We start from the raw sequence: 17016 nt of genomic DNA, 5'->3' as shown, positions 1-17016 counted from the left end.
TGGTCCAAACAAACACAAGCTGTTGCCTCCCAGCCATTTGAACAAGAGATGAAAGCGAGGTGAAGAGATGAGGGAAAGCAGACAGAAAGCAAGAGGATACAACAGAGACAGAGACAGAGAGAGAGAAACCTGGTGAATAGAGGGGGAAATTAAAAAAACTACTCGCACTACTTTGAAGCTGACAAGGGTGTGTTTCTCTCCAGATTTGTTTGGAAACGTGTTACAGTGATGATGGAGGAAAATTCCTCTCATTTGCATCTGTTTGAATGTGAAAAAGTGTGTAGGTGTCAGCCGGTTGACAAATTGAAGGAAAATCGGACATAAATGTCAGTGTAAGGTGTTGGACAACTACGAACCACCACAAGAGCATCACAAATCTTCACAAGTGAACTCTGCCAGAGGGATACTTTAACGATGTGGGCGCTGCCGAACACATCAATCCAAAATCTCCCATAAACTGGTGTCTGAAAAACCATTCAGTGGCCCTCTGTGCTTTGTATGGAAGCGTCTGCATTTGTCATGTTTCTCCACACATTAATTCATGTTTTCCCTTCGGTGCATGCCAGTGATTGTTGTCTGCTAGCAATGGTTGGTGCACATAATGTGTATTTGCCCACCTCTCTGTGTGTGTGTGTATCTGTGACACAGGATCACAAGTCTCTCACTGTGGACTTACTCTCCGTAACACTGCCCTTCTTTCCTTAAACAACATATGAGTAATGCAACAAAGATTTTAATAAGCCCAGCATCCACACGCCTTGCTGCGCATTTCCATTTACAGTTTTACAGTACCGGGATCCCTCTATAAATCACACAGCAGCCTTTGGATTAACAGAGGGGAGCCGGAGCAACAACTACCCACGGCGCTTCAGAAATAGTTGAACCATTGCCTTGAAAACAGAGCACTGCTTTCACTTGACGTGTAAATCTAAAGAGGCAGGATGGTAAATTCCACCTCTCAGCCCAGCACTGGGCTTGTAGAAGGGGAATAATGGGAATCTGGAGTCTTTCCCCCTGGCCTTCCCAAAGCTCTCTCCCTCATTCCTCATCTCTATGATTTCACTTCCTATGCATGCAGCACGACGTCTGTCTGTCTCTCTGCGCCATGCTGAGGTGTTATGAGTGACAGCTGTTGATTGGGCTGTGTGCGTCCAAGTTCTGGTTGACTTTCCGGTCAAATACAAAGATCAAGACAGTTCAGGGATCAGATCCAACAGCCGATGGCTGCATGCGGCGGGCCTGACACCGGTCCATGTCAAAAAAGGCTGGAGGGAAGGCTCAGCGGTTCAGTGTTAGAAGATTTAAAGTAATTCCCCATGTTTAAATATTTAGACTGTGTGAGCTTGCTGCTGCAGTCTAACACACTCCTGGTGGGCTGAGGGAAAGTAAAGAGTGAAAGAAGTAGAGAGAGGACTGAGGTGAGCTGAGTCTACAGTGGAGAACAACTTTTAGTGAAAATTGTTTGTTTTTGTCCCTGTCAGCTGTCTTTAGTATATCTCCCTGCTGAGACAAGAGGAGTAAAAGGAGCAGCTGGTCAACTAGTAGAGAGACTTCTCTCTTATGAACACGTACAAACACATACGTACATATGATAGAATGTGATATGATATCCGTAGAGGACTCTGTCTCATGGCGGTCTTTATCTCTCTCTCTCATCTCATTCTTGCACCGTCGGCTCATTTCCTCTTCTCCACCCCTCGGTTAAACTCGCAGTTACAGTTAAGAGGGAAGCACTTTTATTTTTCATGTGGGCAAGTTCAAAACATTCACACATTTCCACTCATTATGAATGCTTATGTGCCTGTCATCTTGTTTATGTGTTTTAAAGGAATGTATATTTGTGTGAATACAATGTGGAGTGTGTGTGTGATGCTGGCATAAACTGCGCAGCTTCCCAGCAGGCATGAGTGTGGAGATACAAGTAGGTGTGTAGGTATGTGGGTGTGTAGGTATGTGAATGTGTATGTAAGCTATGGTATGCATGTGCAGGCTTTTGTGTAAATGTGAGTGTATATGTGTGTATTATTGAGTGTGTTTCCTTGGCTTGAGCCAATGTCTTACAGCAGTTGTTTCTCAGGATGAGGCCGGCTGGTTTTCATTCTTCTCATCTAATCATGATATGATTTACACCTGGGGCTCCAGGTGAATGCAATTAACTACCTTGTAGGGAAACCAGCAGTTGTATGAGCCCCAAGAAGTGAACTATTGTATTCTTGTTTTCTTTAGATCCACATAGTTTCTGGTGTGTGCATAAAGGCCAATTTAAACGCTCAAAAGATCAAAGCAAGCTACACTGAAGCATCCATGTGTTTATGAAATGTAGCATTAAGCTTATTGGCTCTAAATAGGCTATGAGATGTTCTTTCAGTTGCTAATGAAGTGTGTAATCATTGAACAAGCTAATGAGCTGTAGTGATTTAATCAGAGCTAAGAATTCAAGCAGTGTAGCTAACAGTTACCATAAGACGTTTTCACGCAGACTCACATTCCTGAACATTGACAAGACGATGTAACCTTACATGGGTGCAAAAAAGCATCCGTGTGTTTATAAAAAAAGATATGTGTGTTAACATCACCAGTCAACTTTACTAACATGGGGCAGAAACACTAAATTAGCTAATTATTGTATTATTGTAATTCATTGTATGGGAATTAGCTTCTTAAACACAGTAAAGTGTGTGGGTTTTTTGCATGTTATTTAATGAAACTAAATATTCCTTTTTATAAGAACAGTCATGAAGCCCACATTTTTGTTATTGGTATGAAAGCTATCATGGTCTTGTGACAGTCATGTTAAATTGTATGCACAAATTACAATAGAACTCCACTAACTGTAAATACTAAATTCCTTAAAAAAAAACTCTCTTACTCTTCATGATGCCGTTTGGAGGGACATTTTCTCCCTAGTGGAGCAAAGCACTGCACATTTAACAGTGACACATATGCACTGAACAACACTGGCCTCTGGTCCAAACCACACTTGGACTTTTAAATGTAAAAATACATTTAGAAGTCCAAACTGTTAGTAGGAACACATTAATAATATGTCTCTTTCTCTATATCTCACTTTCTCCATCTATGTGTCGTCTCTCCCGAGCTGAGGAATCACAAACTGCACACATGACGCATTTATATGATTTCTCTGTCACTTCATCAAATGTTCCTGGATTACACAGAGTGGAAGACAGCATGAGGAAGAAGGGGCAGAACTAGGCCGCAGCAAGGGATGGCGTCAGTTTAATAAAGGCTAGACAGCAGCAGATGGAGAGGACAGATAGAACGAGCCAGAGAGATAGCAGCTTAAAAGAGATAAACTGGCAGTCAGGATGGAGAGACAGGTAGAAATATGAAGTCAGAGCTAAAGACAAACTGGAGTGCCAGCAGAGACAGACAGATAGACAGACAGACGGGGAAAAGTGCTGAAAAAAGCAGATATGCAGAGAGGAAGAGCCACACAATGACATGCACGCCAGGCAGCCTCTATCCCTCAGTCATCACTTCAACACCACAACACCACAACACCACAAGTGACTTCAAAACACATGGTTCCGCTCTGCCGCACAATGGGCTATGGGCCTGCACAGCAGAACGTACGTAACAGAATCGATTTTCTGCAAACAGATGCAAAGTGGCTCAGACCCCCAAAAAAAACAATACTACATGTGTATTTTTTGACAGTAAACTCTTTTTGGTGATGGATATCTCTGCGGATCATATGACTTGTGTCGCAAGCATACACAGACACACGTGTATGTGTGTGAAGTGGTGTCTAGGCCGTGGCAGCGTCAGGAAATTCCATGGGATGTTTTCAATAAGGCAAGGCATTGGCAGCCAGAGAGCTGGCAAATGAAAACCTGCTGAGGTACACCACAGAACTCCAATGAGACGCTGCCTATCCCAGCACAACTCTTCATGATAAATCTGTGTATTCATGTGTCGTGTGTAAAAATTACAGTGTATGTTTTTGTTTGTGAATTATTAGAATGAATGTTTTGCTGAGCCAGTGAGAGAAAAAGAGTGTACTAAGGCTTGTGTCCGTTTTAAAATAGCAACAAGTGTCTAATGTGACGTCTCTGCGAGCACACTTTCCCTTTACTGCTATCATCTGGTGTTGCTGTATCATTCTGTCCAAGGGGAAACAGTGATGCATTCACTTGGACTCACAAAGAGCGCTACGTCATGCTACAGTGGGTGCTTATGATTTGTCCCCATTACATAATACTGATAGTAATAGTGAACAGCAGTGGCTGCAGTGGTGTAGAGAAACAGGAGACAGAGAGTGAAGACAGAAGACAGAATAGAAAAGCCAGATAGAAATTTTTTGATGAATATTCTTTCAGCAATGAATATTCTTTCAGCAATGTTGCCCCTGTTTCCAATCTTTATGCTAAGCTAAGCTAACTGGCTCCTGGCCATAGCTCCATATTTATCTAAAAATAGTGTTTTATGTTTTTTTCCCTCATCCAATTTCAGGAAAAAAGCAAATGAGATGTGTTTAAAGGGGACATATGCACATTTCCATTTTGTTTCCTTGTTCTTTACTCGAAATGGAAGCTTCTCAAATACATCTGTACATATTTGAGCCCCAATCCAATTTCAAATATATGTGAGTGGACAATGTGAATATCCTATGTAACAACCTTATCACAGTTATTTGTAAGCAATGTGAACATCCTATGGAACAACCATATCACAGTTATTTGTAAGCAATGTGCAAACAATCTGATTAAGTTAACAACACAAACAAAGGGTTCAGAGTAGGTTGAAGCCCTGAATTTTGACAGGGAGCATCTTTACATACATTCACCTCAAATTTTGACCATGTTGAACATGAACATGTGGCATCATAACAGTATAAAAAAATCACAAAAAAAGATATATCCCCATTAGCTACTTTAATAATTCCCCTATTGTTGGCTTCTTAGGAAAAAAACAAAAACAAGCTAACAGACACACAGCCATAACCATGTAAGACATGTAATTTTTGCATAGCTAACGTATCAAAGCTAATGCTAAAGTTGTGTTGCTGGTGACCTAACACATGCCAACAACAACATAACATATTCAGTCTCTTTTTAGCTCTGGATAACTTCCTTCTTAAGCTGCTAATTTTCTTCTTAGGGTCGTGGTGGACATTTTTCTTCTTGTTTTTTTGTTCTAGTCTAGTAGGATACAGTTGGTTATTTAGGGCTCCTGTTTTGCAGAAAAAAACAGCTTCTTGCTACTGGTTGAGTAAAGAGAATAAGAGTGTGGATGTGAGCAGTGAGATTGAACCATATATGACATTTTTGGGGACTTAAAAACTATAAACCAAAATAACGAGTTACTGTAAATTAGGCAAAGCTTATAGCTGCAAAGTTAAGTGATAAGATTCACAGCTGCAAGCTCAGTCATGACCCTTCCAGTCATTTGATACAGTGCTAATAAAATACTGATCAGTGAAGTTTTATTTATGTATTACAGGCATACACTAATGCAGACTCGTCTACATAAGAATTACTGACTGAAATATGGCTGTTACATGTTTGAGGGAGAAACTCATTTCGTCTAAGGTGACGTACAGTGGACCATCAATATAATAAAATCTTGGCCCAATTGCAAGCTCCTGTGAGAGAGTAATACTGCTCAGTCAGTCTTTTTTATACTGCCTGGAGTAGACTAATTCAATTATGCCTGCTGGAGCTCTTTCTTACTCTGTAATATGTATTAATAACCTGTTGGTGAAAGTGAGTAAAATAAAGAATGTCTGTTACAACATGTAGAGAGATGTTAGCAGGATAGAGGAAAAAGAGGGGAGAGAGAAAAAAACACTGCTTTAGCAAGAACAAATGCATATATTTTTCAAATTAAAGTATTTATGCTGCAGGAAGGTGTAGGTGTACAGCAAGAGGAAAGGGGGAGGCTGGGAAGTAAGGTGCTGAGCTGAGTAGAGATGGATTTCCTGCCTGAACCACTTTATACACACGTCGTATAGTTTAATTACCCAGTGAAAAAACTGCTGGATCAGACTACGACAGTGGTAACTCTAGAGGACCTTGACCTAAGAGCTGCCCCGGCTCTTTCCCGACAGTCCTGTTTTCCTTTTGTATTCTGGATGTGGTTCAGGCTGGAAGTAAAGGGTCCAAGGCAAAGGCAGCGAGAGGGGCCATTAATATTTATCTGTTGTATTGCATATACAACAGAGGGTCCTAGTAACAGAGAGACTGTGAATCTCGAGCCAGGAACCCCAATGTCTGAACTCCTTCATCTTCATTATTCCATTTAATAATCCATAAGAATACCACGTACTGTGAACCCAGCGCCTACAATTACACACATCATGTTAATGTGATTTTTGAGATCTGACCGTAAAGATTGGATTTTATGTGATCATATTATTGTAGGCCCACATTTGGCTTGAGAATAATGTTATACATCTCCCCAGACTGTTTTTATTTTAAAATATGTCTGGATAATCTTAACCCTCACACCTCCATCCATTTTTTTATTTCTCTTCATTACTCAAAATTTGCTTTGTGGTCAGACTGCTCCTTTCTCAAAGCAAGCCGGACCACTTCCAGAGCTACTTTTGAAAATACTGCAGAGCTATGCGAGCACAGTTAGATTTCTGAAAGTCCAGGCCGTCACTTAATACATCCTGGCATCATTGGATGATAAAATTTCATGGCTGACTACAGCCAATAGGAAACTGAGACCAGCATGGACAGTTACAGGATCGTAAAGACATGAGTCACCATCCGTAAGAGAGAAATAAGAGATGAAAGAAGGACGCTTTGTGATTAATATATAGACTCTATATTAACCTTAAGTAATTATGTCTTTTGCTTCTGTCATGTCATTTATCAAATAGGCACAACAACCTGTAGACCCAGTTTGCCTTTCTTATCAGTGATACATATCTCTCTTATTCATGCATTTAAAGCAGGATAGAAACTAATTGTATGGGACATGATATTTGTGACAGACTGATATTCATCCAGATTTAGCATCAGATACTATGATGACAATGTACTGTTTTGCTGGTATATAAGGAGAAGTGTGTGTTCAGAAAGTTGTTATTAATAACCTGCATTATATACCAATCTTTAATAAATTAGTTTATTAAGTAACTTAAGTATTGAACTTTTTTTCTTTGTGTTGTTTGTTCCAATTAAAATCTTTTGTCTTCACTGCATTAGTTTTACAGACCTCTTTCATAATCATAATTAATATATTGGTATTCAATTTGCAACAGTCTTACAAATAGTTTAATTGTTTGCTTAGTAAATGTTTTAAAATACATTGTAATTATTTATTTATTTTTAGCATTACCCGTTCGTTCATTTTTTTAGCTTTGAAGTTCAGTTCAGTAACTAGCTGCACAATCAGCTGCTGCTTTAGTAAATCAGACACTTGTATCTGCTTTGCCTTCCCAAGACCCACATACACTGAGACTTCTGTGTTTTACTGTATATGTGTTTGAATATGATATATGAATGAAAAGTGCAGTACTAATTAAATGTATTATTATTATTATTTATTATTATTATTCTATGTGCACAGGTACTGTATGCCTGTTCAATGATGAATTCATGTATATGCCTGTGTATGAGCAGGCTAACTGTAATGGTTCTCATCACTTCACACTAGCTGTCAGTTCCCTCACACACAATGCTGCAGCCTGTGGGTGACCCGGCACACATGTTCACCTCCAGTCTATCCAGACCAGGTTGAACACAAGGGAAAGCTAACACACAGCTGCCTTACCGAAGGGCAAAAAAACCTGGAAAACATGAAGCTGCATTAGAACAAATGTCTATGAAAAAAATGGACCTGTCTTATCAGCCTAAACAAAAGACTCCCTGATGGTTCACTTTAATTGCCCACATTAATTTAAGGATGGCATTTTCATATAATACATGAGGCATGAAGTCCAGGAGAAAGGCCAGGTGAGGGATAACTGTCAGTTTATGTTCTGAACGTCTGCGCATACTATCATGTCACTATCACTGAAATTTCGAACAACTTGTAATAGGAAACATGGCTGTTTTTTCAATTTCTTGCGAGTCTCCACGCCAAACCCTCAACGCTTTTTTTAGCCCAAGGAGTTGGACTGTTGGCTTTCCGAAGTTCATATGACTTTCATTGTTTCATAAACACAGTGTGTAACAGGAGAAGGATGTATCATCAGCCCTGTTTTCCACTGCAAACACTTATGTGATGCACCAGTTATTGATAATGGCCCAATGCATCCTTCCACCACAGTCACAGTACATATGCAGACTTACAGTGCTTGTATTATACACATACACACACACACACACACAGAGCAGCTAGATGATGCAACAGTGACCTTATCCAAACAGTACAAAGAGCACAGGGAGAAAAAAAATGCTCAGAGTAAGGAACCAGGCATCCAGCATTAATCATTCACTGTGGCACACACACAAGCACACACACACCCTAGAGGCGGTACCACCCATTTTCAGACACACAAACACAGTCGTACAATAAACAGATGCATAGACACCACCTACCACCTGTTTTTACATACACACTTGTGTATGCGTGTAACACACACACACACACACACACACACACAGAAGTCTCAATTACAGCCAGCTCCCACCTCAGAAATGAAGAAACCATGTTTGTTTCAATTAGCATTCCTGGCTAATGTTGCTAATGTTTCCTGAATGGTGTAGTGTGTCCTAAGGGGTGTGTGTGTGTGTGTGTGTGTGTGTGTGTGTGTGTGTGTGTGTGTGTGTGTGTGTGTGTGTGTGCATACATATGCATAGACAGTTTTTCATGCCAGAGATCTGGGAACCATTGTACACTATTATTTTCCTGCTTTTTCTCCAGTTTTGCTTTTAAACACAAAAGAGAGCGACTTGTTTACTATAAACACATGATGGCGCTGACAGAATCACTGTTCCAGACCAAAGCAATGCTGATCTCGCTTTCACTTCACAATTACATAGAAACACACACTCTCAGCTCCAATCAGGATGTATGTGAAAAGATCTCCTTTGGAGTGGCTGAAATGATGATTCTCTCATTGCTTGACCTGCAGCCAAGGTGTCCGAGGGCAGGAAACTGAACCTATATTTCACCCTAAACATCCCCCTTAAAGAATGTGAGACCCTCTTACCTGCACCAAAGGCAAAGAAGTAAGTCTGGTTTGGATTTCTCTGCAGCAGGGCAGACACACGGCGAGCCATTCGCTCATTGCGTTTGTAGATGAGCTCCTGGCGGAAGTAGCTGTCAATCTGTAGGGCCGTCATGCGGTCATGAGCTGGCAGAGAACTATTGATGAAGTGAGGCAACTGAGAGAAAAAATAAAGTAGAGAGAAAATTAAAAGCTGAAAAATCTTTATGGTAAAAATCTATAGCAGAGTAAAAAAACATGAATCCTTGAAACCATGCATACATCCAACATAAATGGAAAGAAAGGATGTCAAAGAAAACAGAGAGGGACAGAAAAGAGAGGACTGGATGAGAGCGTGAGACCTGGCAACTAGGAATGTTTCTAATGTGACAGCTTGACAGAAAATGACCAATGCAGGGCTCAGTGCTATAGGCTGGTTTCTAAATGAGAAAACATTAATGAATGGAGGAGTGAGAGAGAGAGAAGAGTCAACACTGTGTGTGTCTGTGATGAACACTGATGTGTTTATACAGTAGGCTGTGTGTGTGTGTGCGTGCGTGTGTACGTGCACTGCTCGGAGGTCTGATCTTGTTTGCTCGTACAAGTACTGTATGTCCATGAGTGGGAGCATGTGAATGTGTGTTTAATTGCTGTGTGATTTATTAAGAGCCAGACAGGCAGAGACAGACCACGCTGGCTCTGTTCCACTCTTGGCTACATCGGTGGATTCAACAGGCTGTTAATCTGAGAGGATGAGTCGGGGTCTGTGGTGGGGTAACAGAGGTTTGGCATCAGGGGGGGCCTGAGCTATCCAACTCCCCAACACACCCAAACACACAGACTGTCTCCCTTTACTCTGTCTTTAGCTCTACTTCCTCTCAGGGTATCAAATATGTTTTTTTTGTCTGTTTCTCATAATATACATGTAATAAATTCTGAATTAATGGAGATAACTTAAATCCTATTACATTAAAGAACATCTGTATGGTCCGCTCCCTGCTCTTGAATAAATATATGATATCTTTTCTTAATTTGGTAGTGTTGTAGTAAATGTATGTGGTAAGTTTTTTCCTGTTTTGTCATTCCCATTTTGAACTTTAGTCTTGTGTTAAGTGAAGGTTATCTGTTTGTCTATGATTTATGATTTTAATGAATGATCTAAAAAATGGCCAGATTACCACAGATTTGTTATGGATATTCTTAATAATTACCACAGCTCCACACTTCCGTACATTGTATGTACTCATGTATGTTAATGGGTTGACAAAATATTAGGAACACTTTTCAGTATAATGCACTCCGTTACGCCACCACCAACCACTACAATCACTACAACCACAATAATAAACACAAAGTAAAATTGCCACCTTTCTGACAATGTCAACAACTAAAAATGTATAAACTTTGTAAAAGTAGATTTTATGGCAGAGCTCTTGTATTGGATTGCACAGGTGTTCCTAATAAAGTGTTGTGAGTGGTGAGTGTGTATCCTTCCTCAACTTGATAATGCTTAGTGACTCACTGCTTAGTGCACCTAATGATGCACACCTGTCCCCATTAACACTGACTAAGCAGACAATCTTCCCCAACACTACAAAATGCACTCAAAAAGGAAACATCACAGCAGGACTGAAGCCCTTCATCAAAACATTGTGAAACACAAACTACTCAGCTGAAACCTGTTTTCTGTTACGTGTGTAACATGACTAACAGATCAACAAACATTGAACTGACAATACAGATTTAACACAGTAATGTTTAGAACAGGGGCCTAAAGAAAAGGGAAAGAAGCAACCTTTCACAATGTACAAAGCGGTAGTTTTAGCAGTAGTAGAAATATTAGTTTGGTCATTGTTGTAGCCACAGCGGCAAACAAAATTCTTTATTTTCCCCATATTTATTTATCAATGCATCACCATTTATTTCCACTATTCCTTCTGCAAATCAGCATTTGGCATAAACACATATTGGTTTGCATAAACCATGACACCATCACATGCTGTTGAACAAATCTCTTCCATTATGTACATGTTTCCTTTTTCTAAAACCACATAGCTGCACGCTGACAGCTCAGCATTATGCACAAAAAATATAAGGGTAGATTGATTCGCTGAGGGGTGTGCAATGGGACAAGTTTCTTCTTCTTACTTTCTTTCCAAGTTGGAAATAATGAAATGAGTAGATTAAAGAGAGAAAGACATTTGCATTATTTAGTTATGTGTGTGTGTGTGTATGTGTGTGTGTGTGTGTGTGTGTGTGTGTGTGTGGGTGCGTGTGCGTGTGTGAGCCACATATGCAGGTGTGTTAAATCTGGTGCTGTATTTGAGTGTGACAAGAACACACACATACATACAGCATGCAAGCGCTGTCTAAAACTGAGTTGCTAGTTGATACAACAATAGAGCAGCTGCAAATTGTGCATAAATCTGTGTGTGTGTGTGTGTGTGTGTGTGTGTGTGTGTGTGTGTGTGTGTGTGTGTGTGTGTGTGTGTGTGTGTGTGTGTGTGTGTGTGTGTGAATACATGGGGGGATTTATTGAACCACATGTGAACAAGGTGCTTTTCTCCAGCATCCATCCAAAATATGTACCTGACACGTTTTCTCTCACTCCTTTCACAGTTTGCTCTCCTTACAGTCTGTTTCACATAACGGTTGAAAGGCTCTGATTCACACCTACATAGGATATTTATTTCCTTCAGTGATGTACTTTAAACCATTCACATGTGTGCACTGCAGTTAGTTAATGCCATTGTGTGTAGTGTAGGTGATATTTTGGCAGCTTAAACTGCTGTCTGGTTGTCTTTTGTTGTGCAGCTGCATAAAGAGTCCAGTTGAAATTGGTCATGTGGAGTCATGTTCACAAGAAAAGAAATATTTCCCATAAATAGTAAAGGCATACTGCTTTAATTATATTCAAAACTTGAAAGATTTTACTATATGTCGTATAGTTTTGGGACTTTTTCTGCTTTTTGAATAGATCTTTAATTTATAAAAAGTAAACAGTACTCGCAAATTCCTTTTTAATTCAATGTTGATAATCTAGACTACACATTTTGGATAATCAGCTATAATTTAAGATCATTAGCCATTCTGAATGTCCATTAGCCAAAACAGGCTTATTGAAATAAACCAGAACATGACTCACTGCATCCATTTCAACATATTTATGAGCCTAAATAAAGGCCAGACATGTAATAAATCTCTGGTATGTCATTTCTGTGGTATACATAAACTACAGTACAAACACACAGAGTAAACCTGAGAGACAGAAAAAAGACCTTGTATATCTAGTAAAATGAGGATATTACCTGCCACAGTTAATTTTTACTCACATTTGGCAGGTTGGTGGTCGTTAATTACAAGCGCTGATGAAAGCCAAATGTTTGTATGGCACGTGCATTACATTACATTACTCAAGCATCTTACTCACTTAGCTTGTACATAAATGAGCAGTCAAGGAAAACCACATTCACACAGAAGAAGCCTGAAGCCTCATGTAGTCTCTCTGTGCTTTTTCAGGGTGAATGACCCGGGGTCATCCAGACTGACAGGACTTCATGCTTCAAAAGTAAGACGAAGCAGAGTTGGATTATCAAGGGGAAATAAGTCAAAGAGAGAGAGAGAGGTGGAAAAGGAGTGCTTCATCATTGCTCTGATGAGTGAGGATAGCGTGAGTGTTTCATGACGAGAGCAGAAAGTGTTCGGTCGGGGAGAGGTCAAGGTGGGAGTGTAGCAGTAAATGCAGATAAGGTATCACAGGAAAGGCCATTAGCTCCTCTCTATCCCTACTTGCATGGGAAATGTGGAGTGACAGCGAGGTATTTTCTCCCTTCCTTACTACTGGCCCCGCTCTGCACTCACGTGCTCAATCAGTCTGTCCTACAGCCACCTACTCTCCTCTAAGCTGTCTTTTTTTTCTCTGATTTGTCTCCTTGAATTCCTTCTAGTCTATTCTTTTATACTTTCCTTTTTTTTAACATCAAACTATAAACACATAAAAAACCCATATGACATTGTGACATTGAAGAAGATCTATTCGATACCAAAGTTTTTCCTTTGAATTTGTTTCTTGCCTGCTCTTTTTAAATCTTCTTTATTTCCTCTCCATGTTTTTTTCTTTTCTGTCATCTCTATCTATCTTTGACTTTATTAATGGATGTGAGACCAGTTGAGTGTTGAAATGTATTACCCTATCATGCACCACTCTGTTGTGCACTGCTCTGGGGCCCATCATCTGCCTCTTTCTAATATGATGAAGATTGAACTGGGAAAACATCAGCAGTGTTGGAGGCCAATGGATTAAGTCCTATCTATCAAAAAACACCTGCTCTTTTACAGCCCTGGAAGTTTCTCTCTCCCTCTCTCTCTCTCACACACACACGCACACACACACACACATGAACCTGCTATAGATCACCAGGCTACAGAAGCAGGCACCAGAGTCAGGTCAGGCGTCTGATTGCTCTAGCATGTGCTGGGGAATGTTAATACATGTTATTATGACATGAGAAGCGGCGGCGAACTGGTATGATTTAAAACACTTGTGCAGGAGATGACTGTAGCCACAAACTGCAGGTGAAACTGTGGCTAACAAGCTCTTTATGGCCCCCAGAGAGAAAAAAGATACAGACAGTGAGAGCAAGACAGAGAGAGAAGAGGCAGATATGTGCATCAGCGCTGAAATCTGAACATTAAATTGTGCATACATTCTCTTATTTTGTGTGTCTCTGGTGTAAATGATGTGGAATCTTTGCAGCTGAGCATTGAGTTGAGGTTACATGGTGTTTTAGGTTTAATGGGACTTAAGCATCAACGAGGGAGGGTGACACAATTGACTTATGAGGGCTTATGTGGAGGGTTTTTGAGTACATCTGTATTTGAGGGCGGAGATGAAGTGACAGCTTCTTCGTGTGGGATCTATGTATGTGTGTGTACTCTATTAAATGGCCTTTTGACAGCTAGCAGGGCTGGGTGCAAAGAATGATGATGAGGCCATCAGTGATGGAGCAGAGGTTATGTTAGAAATCACAACGTTAGAGGAGGGCAGATGGTGTATTTACGGTCGAGTCCGGAGCTATTAAATTGTCAACCTATCAAGTAACTTGAGGTTAAGAGGGATTAATGGGATTAATGGTAATGTGCAGTTTTATGGAATTGCTGGTGACGCTAGAGTAAAAGCAGAGAAGTTGGTATGAAAAGGTTTCTAACTTAAATCGAAGGTCTGACAGATTTTAGATGCTTTACAGAAACTTCAGCATCTTTTTGTCCAAGAAAACAACACAAAAGTACAAGGATTCATTTTCAGCCCCAAAATTGGATTCTTGGCAGAGAGAAAAAGCCTCAGGGAAAAACATTTACACCGTGGCAGACAAGCGTTGCACTTGGTTGGCGCTGTAAAGTGATAAATGCAAATGTGAAAGTATAAGTTTACATGATACCTAACATGCATAGATTCTGTGGTTTCTGAAGGAAAGAAACTTAATATGTGACAAATCTTATTTCCAACTTTATGAAATCTGAAGATGCAGATTTTTACAGCATGAAGGTAGTACAACCTTTCCAGCAGACTGACTGTTGCCACATAGAGAGTCGTATATGAGAAATTGTAGGTGATTGCAATACTGGTATTGTACCTTTGGTCAAAATTTGATGTAAAAGAGGGGCAGGGGTACGTTGACCTCAGGTCTCTCCACTGAAAGCCCAAGGTAGGAGGAGTGGGGAATCTAGCACACCTGTGTACGGTAGCTTACTGATGCAAAAAGTCAAATCAGTTATATTACTAAATGAACCATAATTCATACAGTGAATTCTTCATAATTAATTTTTGGTATTTGTGATTGTTATAACTGTACATAATTTTGGTATATCTGGCACACAAATAGCCGTCCAGCATTCCATTGGTCGCATATATCAGATTTTGGCTCCAACATGTATGCATGTATTCAAGGTTCAAGGTTCAAGCTGTCATACATAAACAACAAACAGCACACAGATTAATAAATACAACAATAAAATAAATACAGTATTAAATCATTTAATAGCAACAGGAATGAATGACTTGTTGAAACTATTTGTTCTGCATCGTATTTTAGAAGTTTATATTTTGAGTAAAGCACAAGAAAAATAAATGAAATCCTTTTAGTATTGTTTGTTTATGTGGCCTCCCAAGCCACCAGAATTCTGCAGGGGGCAGCTTCTGGAAACTAACCAATCAGAACAGAGTCGACTCATTGGAAAGGGGGCCTAAAGACACAGGAGCTGAAACAGCCTGTTTCAGACAGAGGCTGAACTGAGGGGCTGTATAAAAGGCCAGTATAAAATAAGGAGTTTTTGAACTGTAAGTCATGCAAAGATATTCCAGTGGAATAGAAATATAGACCTGTAAATGTGCATGATACGTCCCCTTTAACACAGTTGATATGAAGAATGTTGCATTAAGATGTGCAGGCTAACTTGCAGCTCAGACTGCAGACATATAAATTCCACACTGTTTCAGCTGGCAAAAAGGTTAATAGGCAGTACACTTCTTACATTCACGTCTTTTAGCCCACATTTAAACAAATTAGGTAAATTGGGACCAACCTGTGAGGTGTCATGGTTGAAGATAATGGAGCTGAGATCTCCACAGTTGTAGTGAGTAATGAGGTCCTCAGTGGTGTAGGAGCCCTGCAGACTGCCTGCTCGTACGCCCTCATGCTGCAGCAGTGTTTGGTTCAAAGCAAACAGCACCTGCAGGGAGACAGAGGCAGGAAGGGTGCTGTTACTTTCTGCATCCACAAACCCAGTTTTCTCTGCTATGCGCTCAAGAGGAATTTGCTATGAAGGGGGAGAATTGTGCACACATGGCCAGTGTTCCTCTTTAAAAAATATAATGTGACCTTATTATACAATGAAGCTTTTATGCTGAACATTGGATAAATGTTTTTTGCAGCGTTTTCATTTCTTTCAGGATATTTTCATACACTTTCCATACAGGCTGACTGCAGGTAAAACAGACCACAAAAGGCATGGCAAGACTCCACTGGCTTTCTTCTGAAGGAAGGAGAAAACAGTGGAAGAAAGTAGAGAGCTGATGAGAGAGAACCTTTAAAAATAACCCTTCTTTCTCTCTTTCACCAGCAGGGCCAGGGTGCCGTAAATTTACAGCGCCCATTAAAATCAAAAGTAAACCCTCTTTAGAGAGAATTTATTGCGTGCAGCCGCCAGCCAGCCCAATGACTCCACAGCTGTCCTAGACACCAGGGGTTAACCTCCCTGCTCCCGCCCTCTACAATCCCACGCCACAACTGAATGGCCTGGCAACTGGGACCAAGTTGTCAATCACTGTTAAGCTCTCTTACAGGAACCAGAGGTGTGCATGAAGAAGAAAGGATTTTTTTCTTTATTTGTGGAATTACAGCAGATTCACACTGTTCTACATTGCACCCAAATAGCTCAAGTGCAGTTGTTTGAATTGATCAGACCAAGTGACTCAGCTCATCATATCTTCAAACCACACCAGTCTGATCCACGTCTATGATCCTAATTACCCTCACTAAGAAACCTGACTAGTGCTTCGGAAAATACTGCAGGGAGAACGTCAGCATCCAGGCCCAGATGATTTGTGGAGCAGCTTAAGGCCGATACAGCTGCACAACTGATTGAGCCCGATGTCAGAAGTCTAGGTCATAATTCACGCAATTAAGTTATGTTTTTGCAATCATAAATGCCCATATCGTGCATGTTGAATGCTTCAACTCCAGGTAACCTTTACGCTGGGATAATCACAACCAATTTCTAAGCTCAACCTTGTGACTCTCCCCCTCTCCCTCCCTCTGAGGTCATTGTGTTTGCTAACCAGTCTTGTGGGCTCTATGTGTTTCTTTTTCATAATGCAAAGAGACAACTGA

At 40.4% G+C, this 17016-nt stretch overlaps 1 protein-coding gene across 1 annotated transcript in view; it reads right to left on the bottom strand.

The window, feature by feature from the left end:
- Positions 1 to 17016, bottom strand: part of trabd2b (TraB domain containing 2B) — a 69369-nt gene that overhangs the window by 9930 nt on the left and 42423 nt on the right. The window contains exons 3-4 of the mRNA XM_053322460.1: positions 15710 to 15856; positions 9131 to 9305 (exon numbers count right to left, since the gene is read on the bottom strand). Coding sequence (XP_053178435.1) covers positions 9131 to 9305; positions 15710 to 15856 — 322 coding nt within the window. The remainder of the gene's footprint in view (positions 1 to 9130; positions 9306 to 15709; positions 15857 to 17016) is intronic.

The sequence above is a fragment of the Scomber japonicus genome, chromosome 7 (genome assembly GCF_027409825.1).
Source record: "Scomber japonicus isolate fScoJap1 chromosome 7, fScoJap1.pri, whole genome shotgun sequence".
In the NCBI taxonomy this organism is placed as follows: Eukaryota; Metazoa; Chordata; class Actinopteri; order Scombriformes; family Scombridae; genus Scomber; species Scomber japonicus.
The sequence above is the reverse complement of the archived record's forward strand: the minus strand, read 5'-3'. Positions and strand labels throughout refer to the sequence as shown.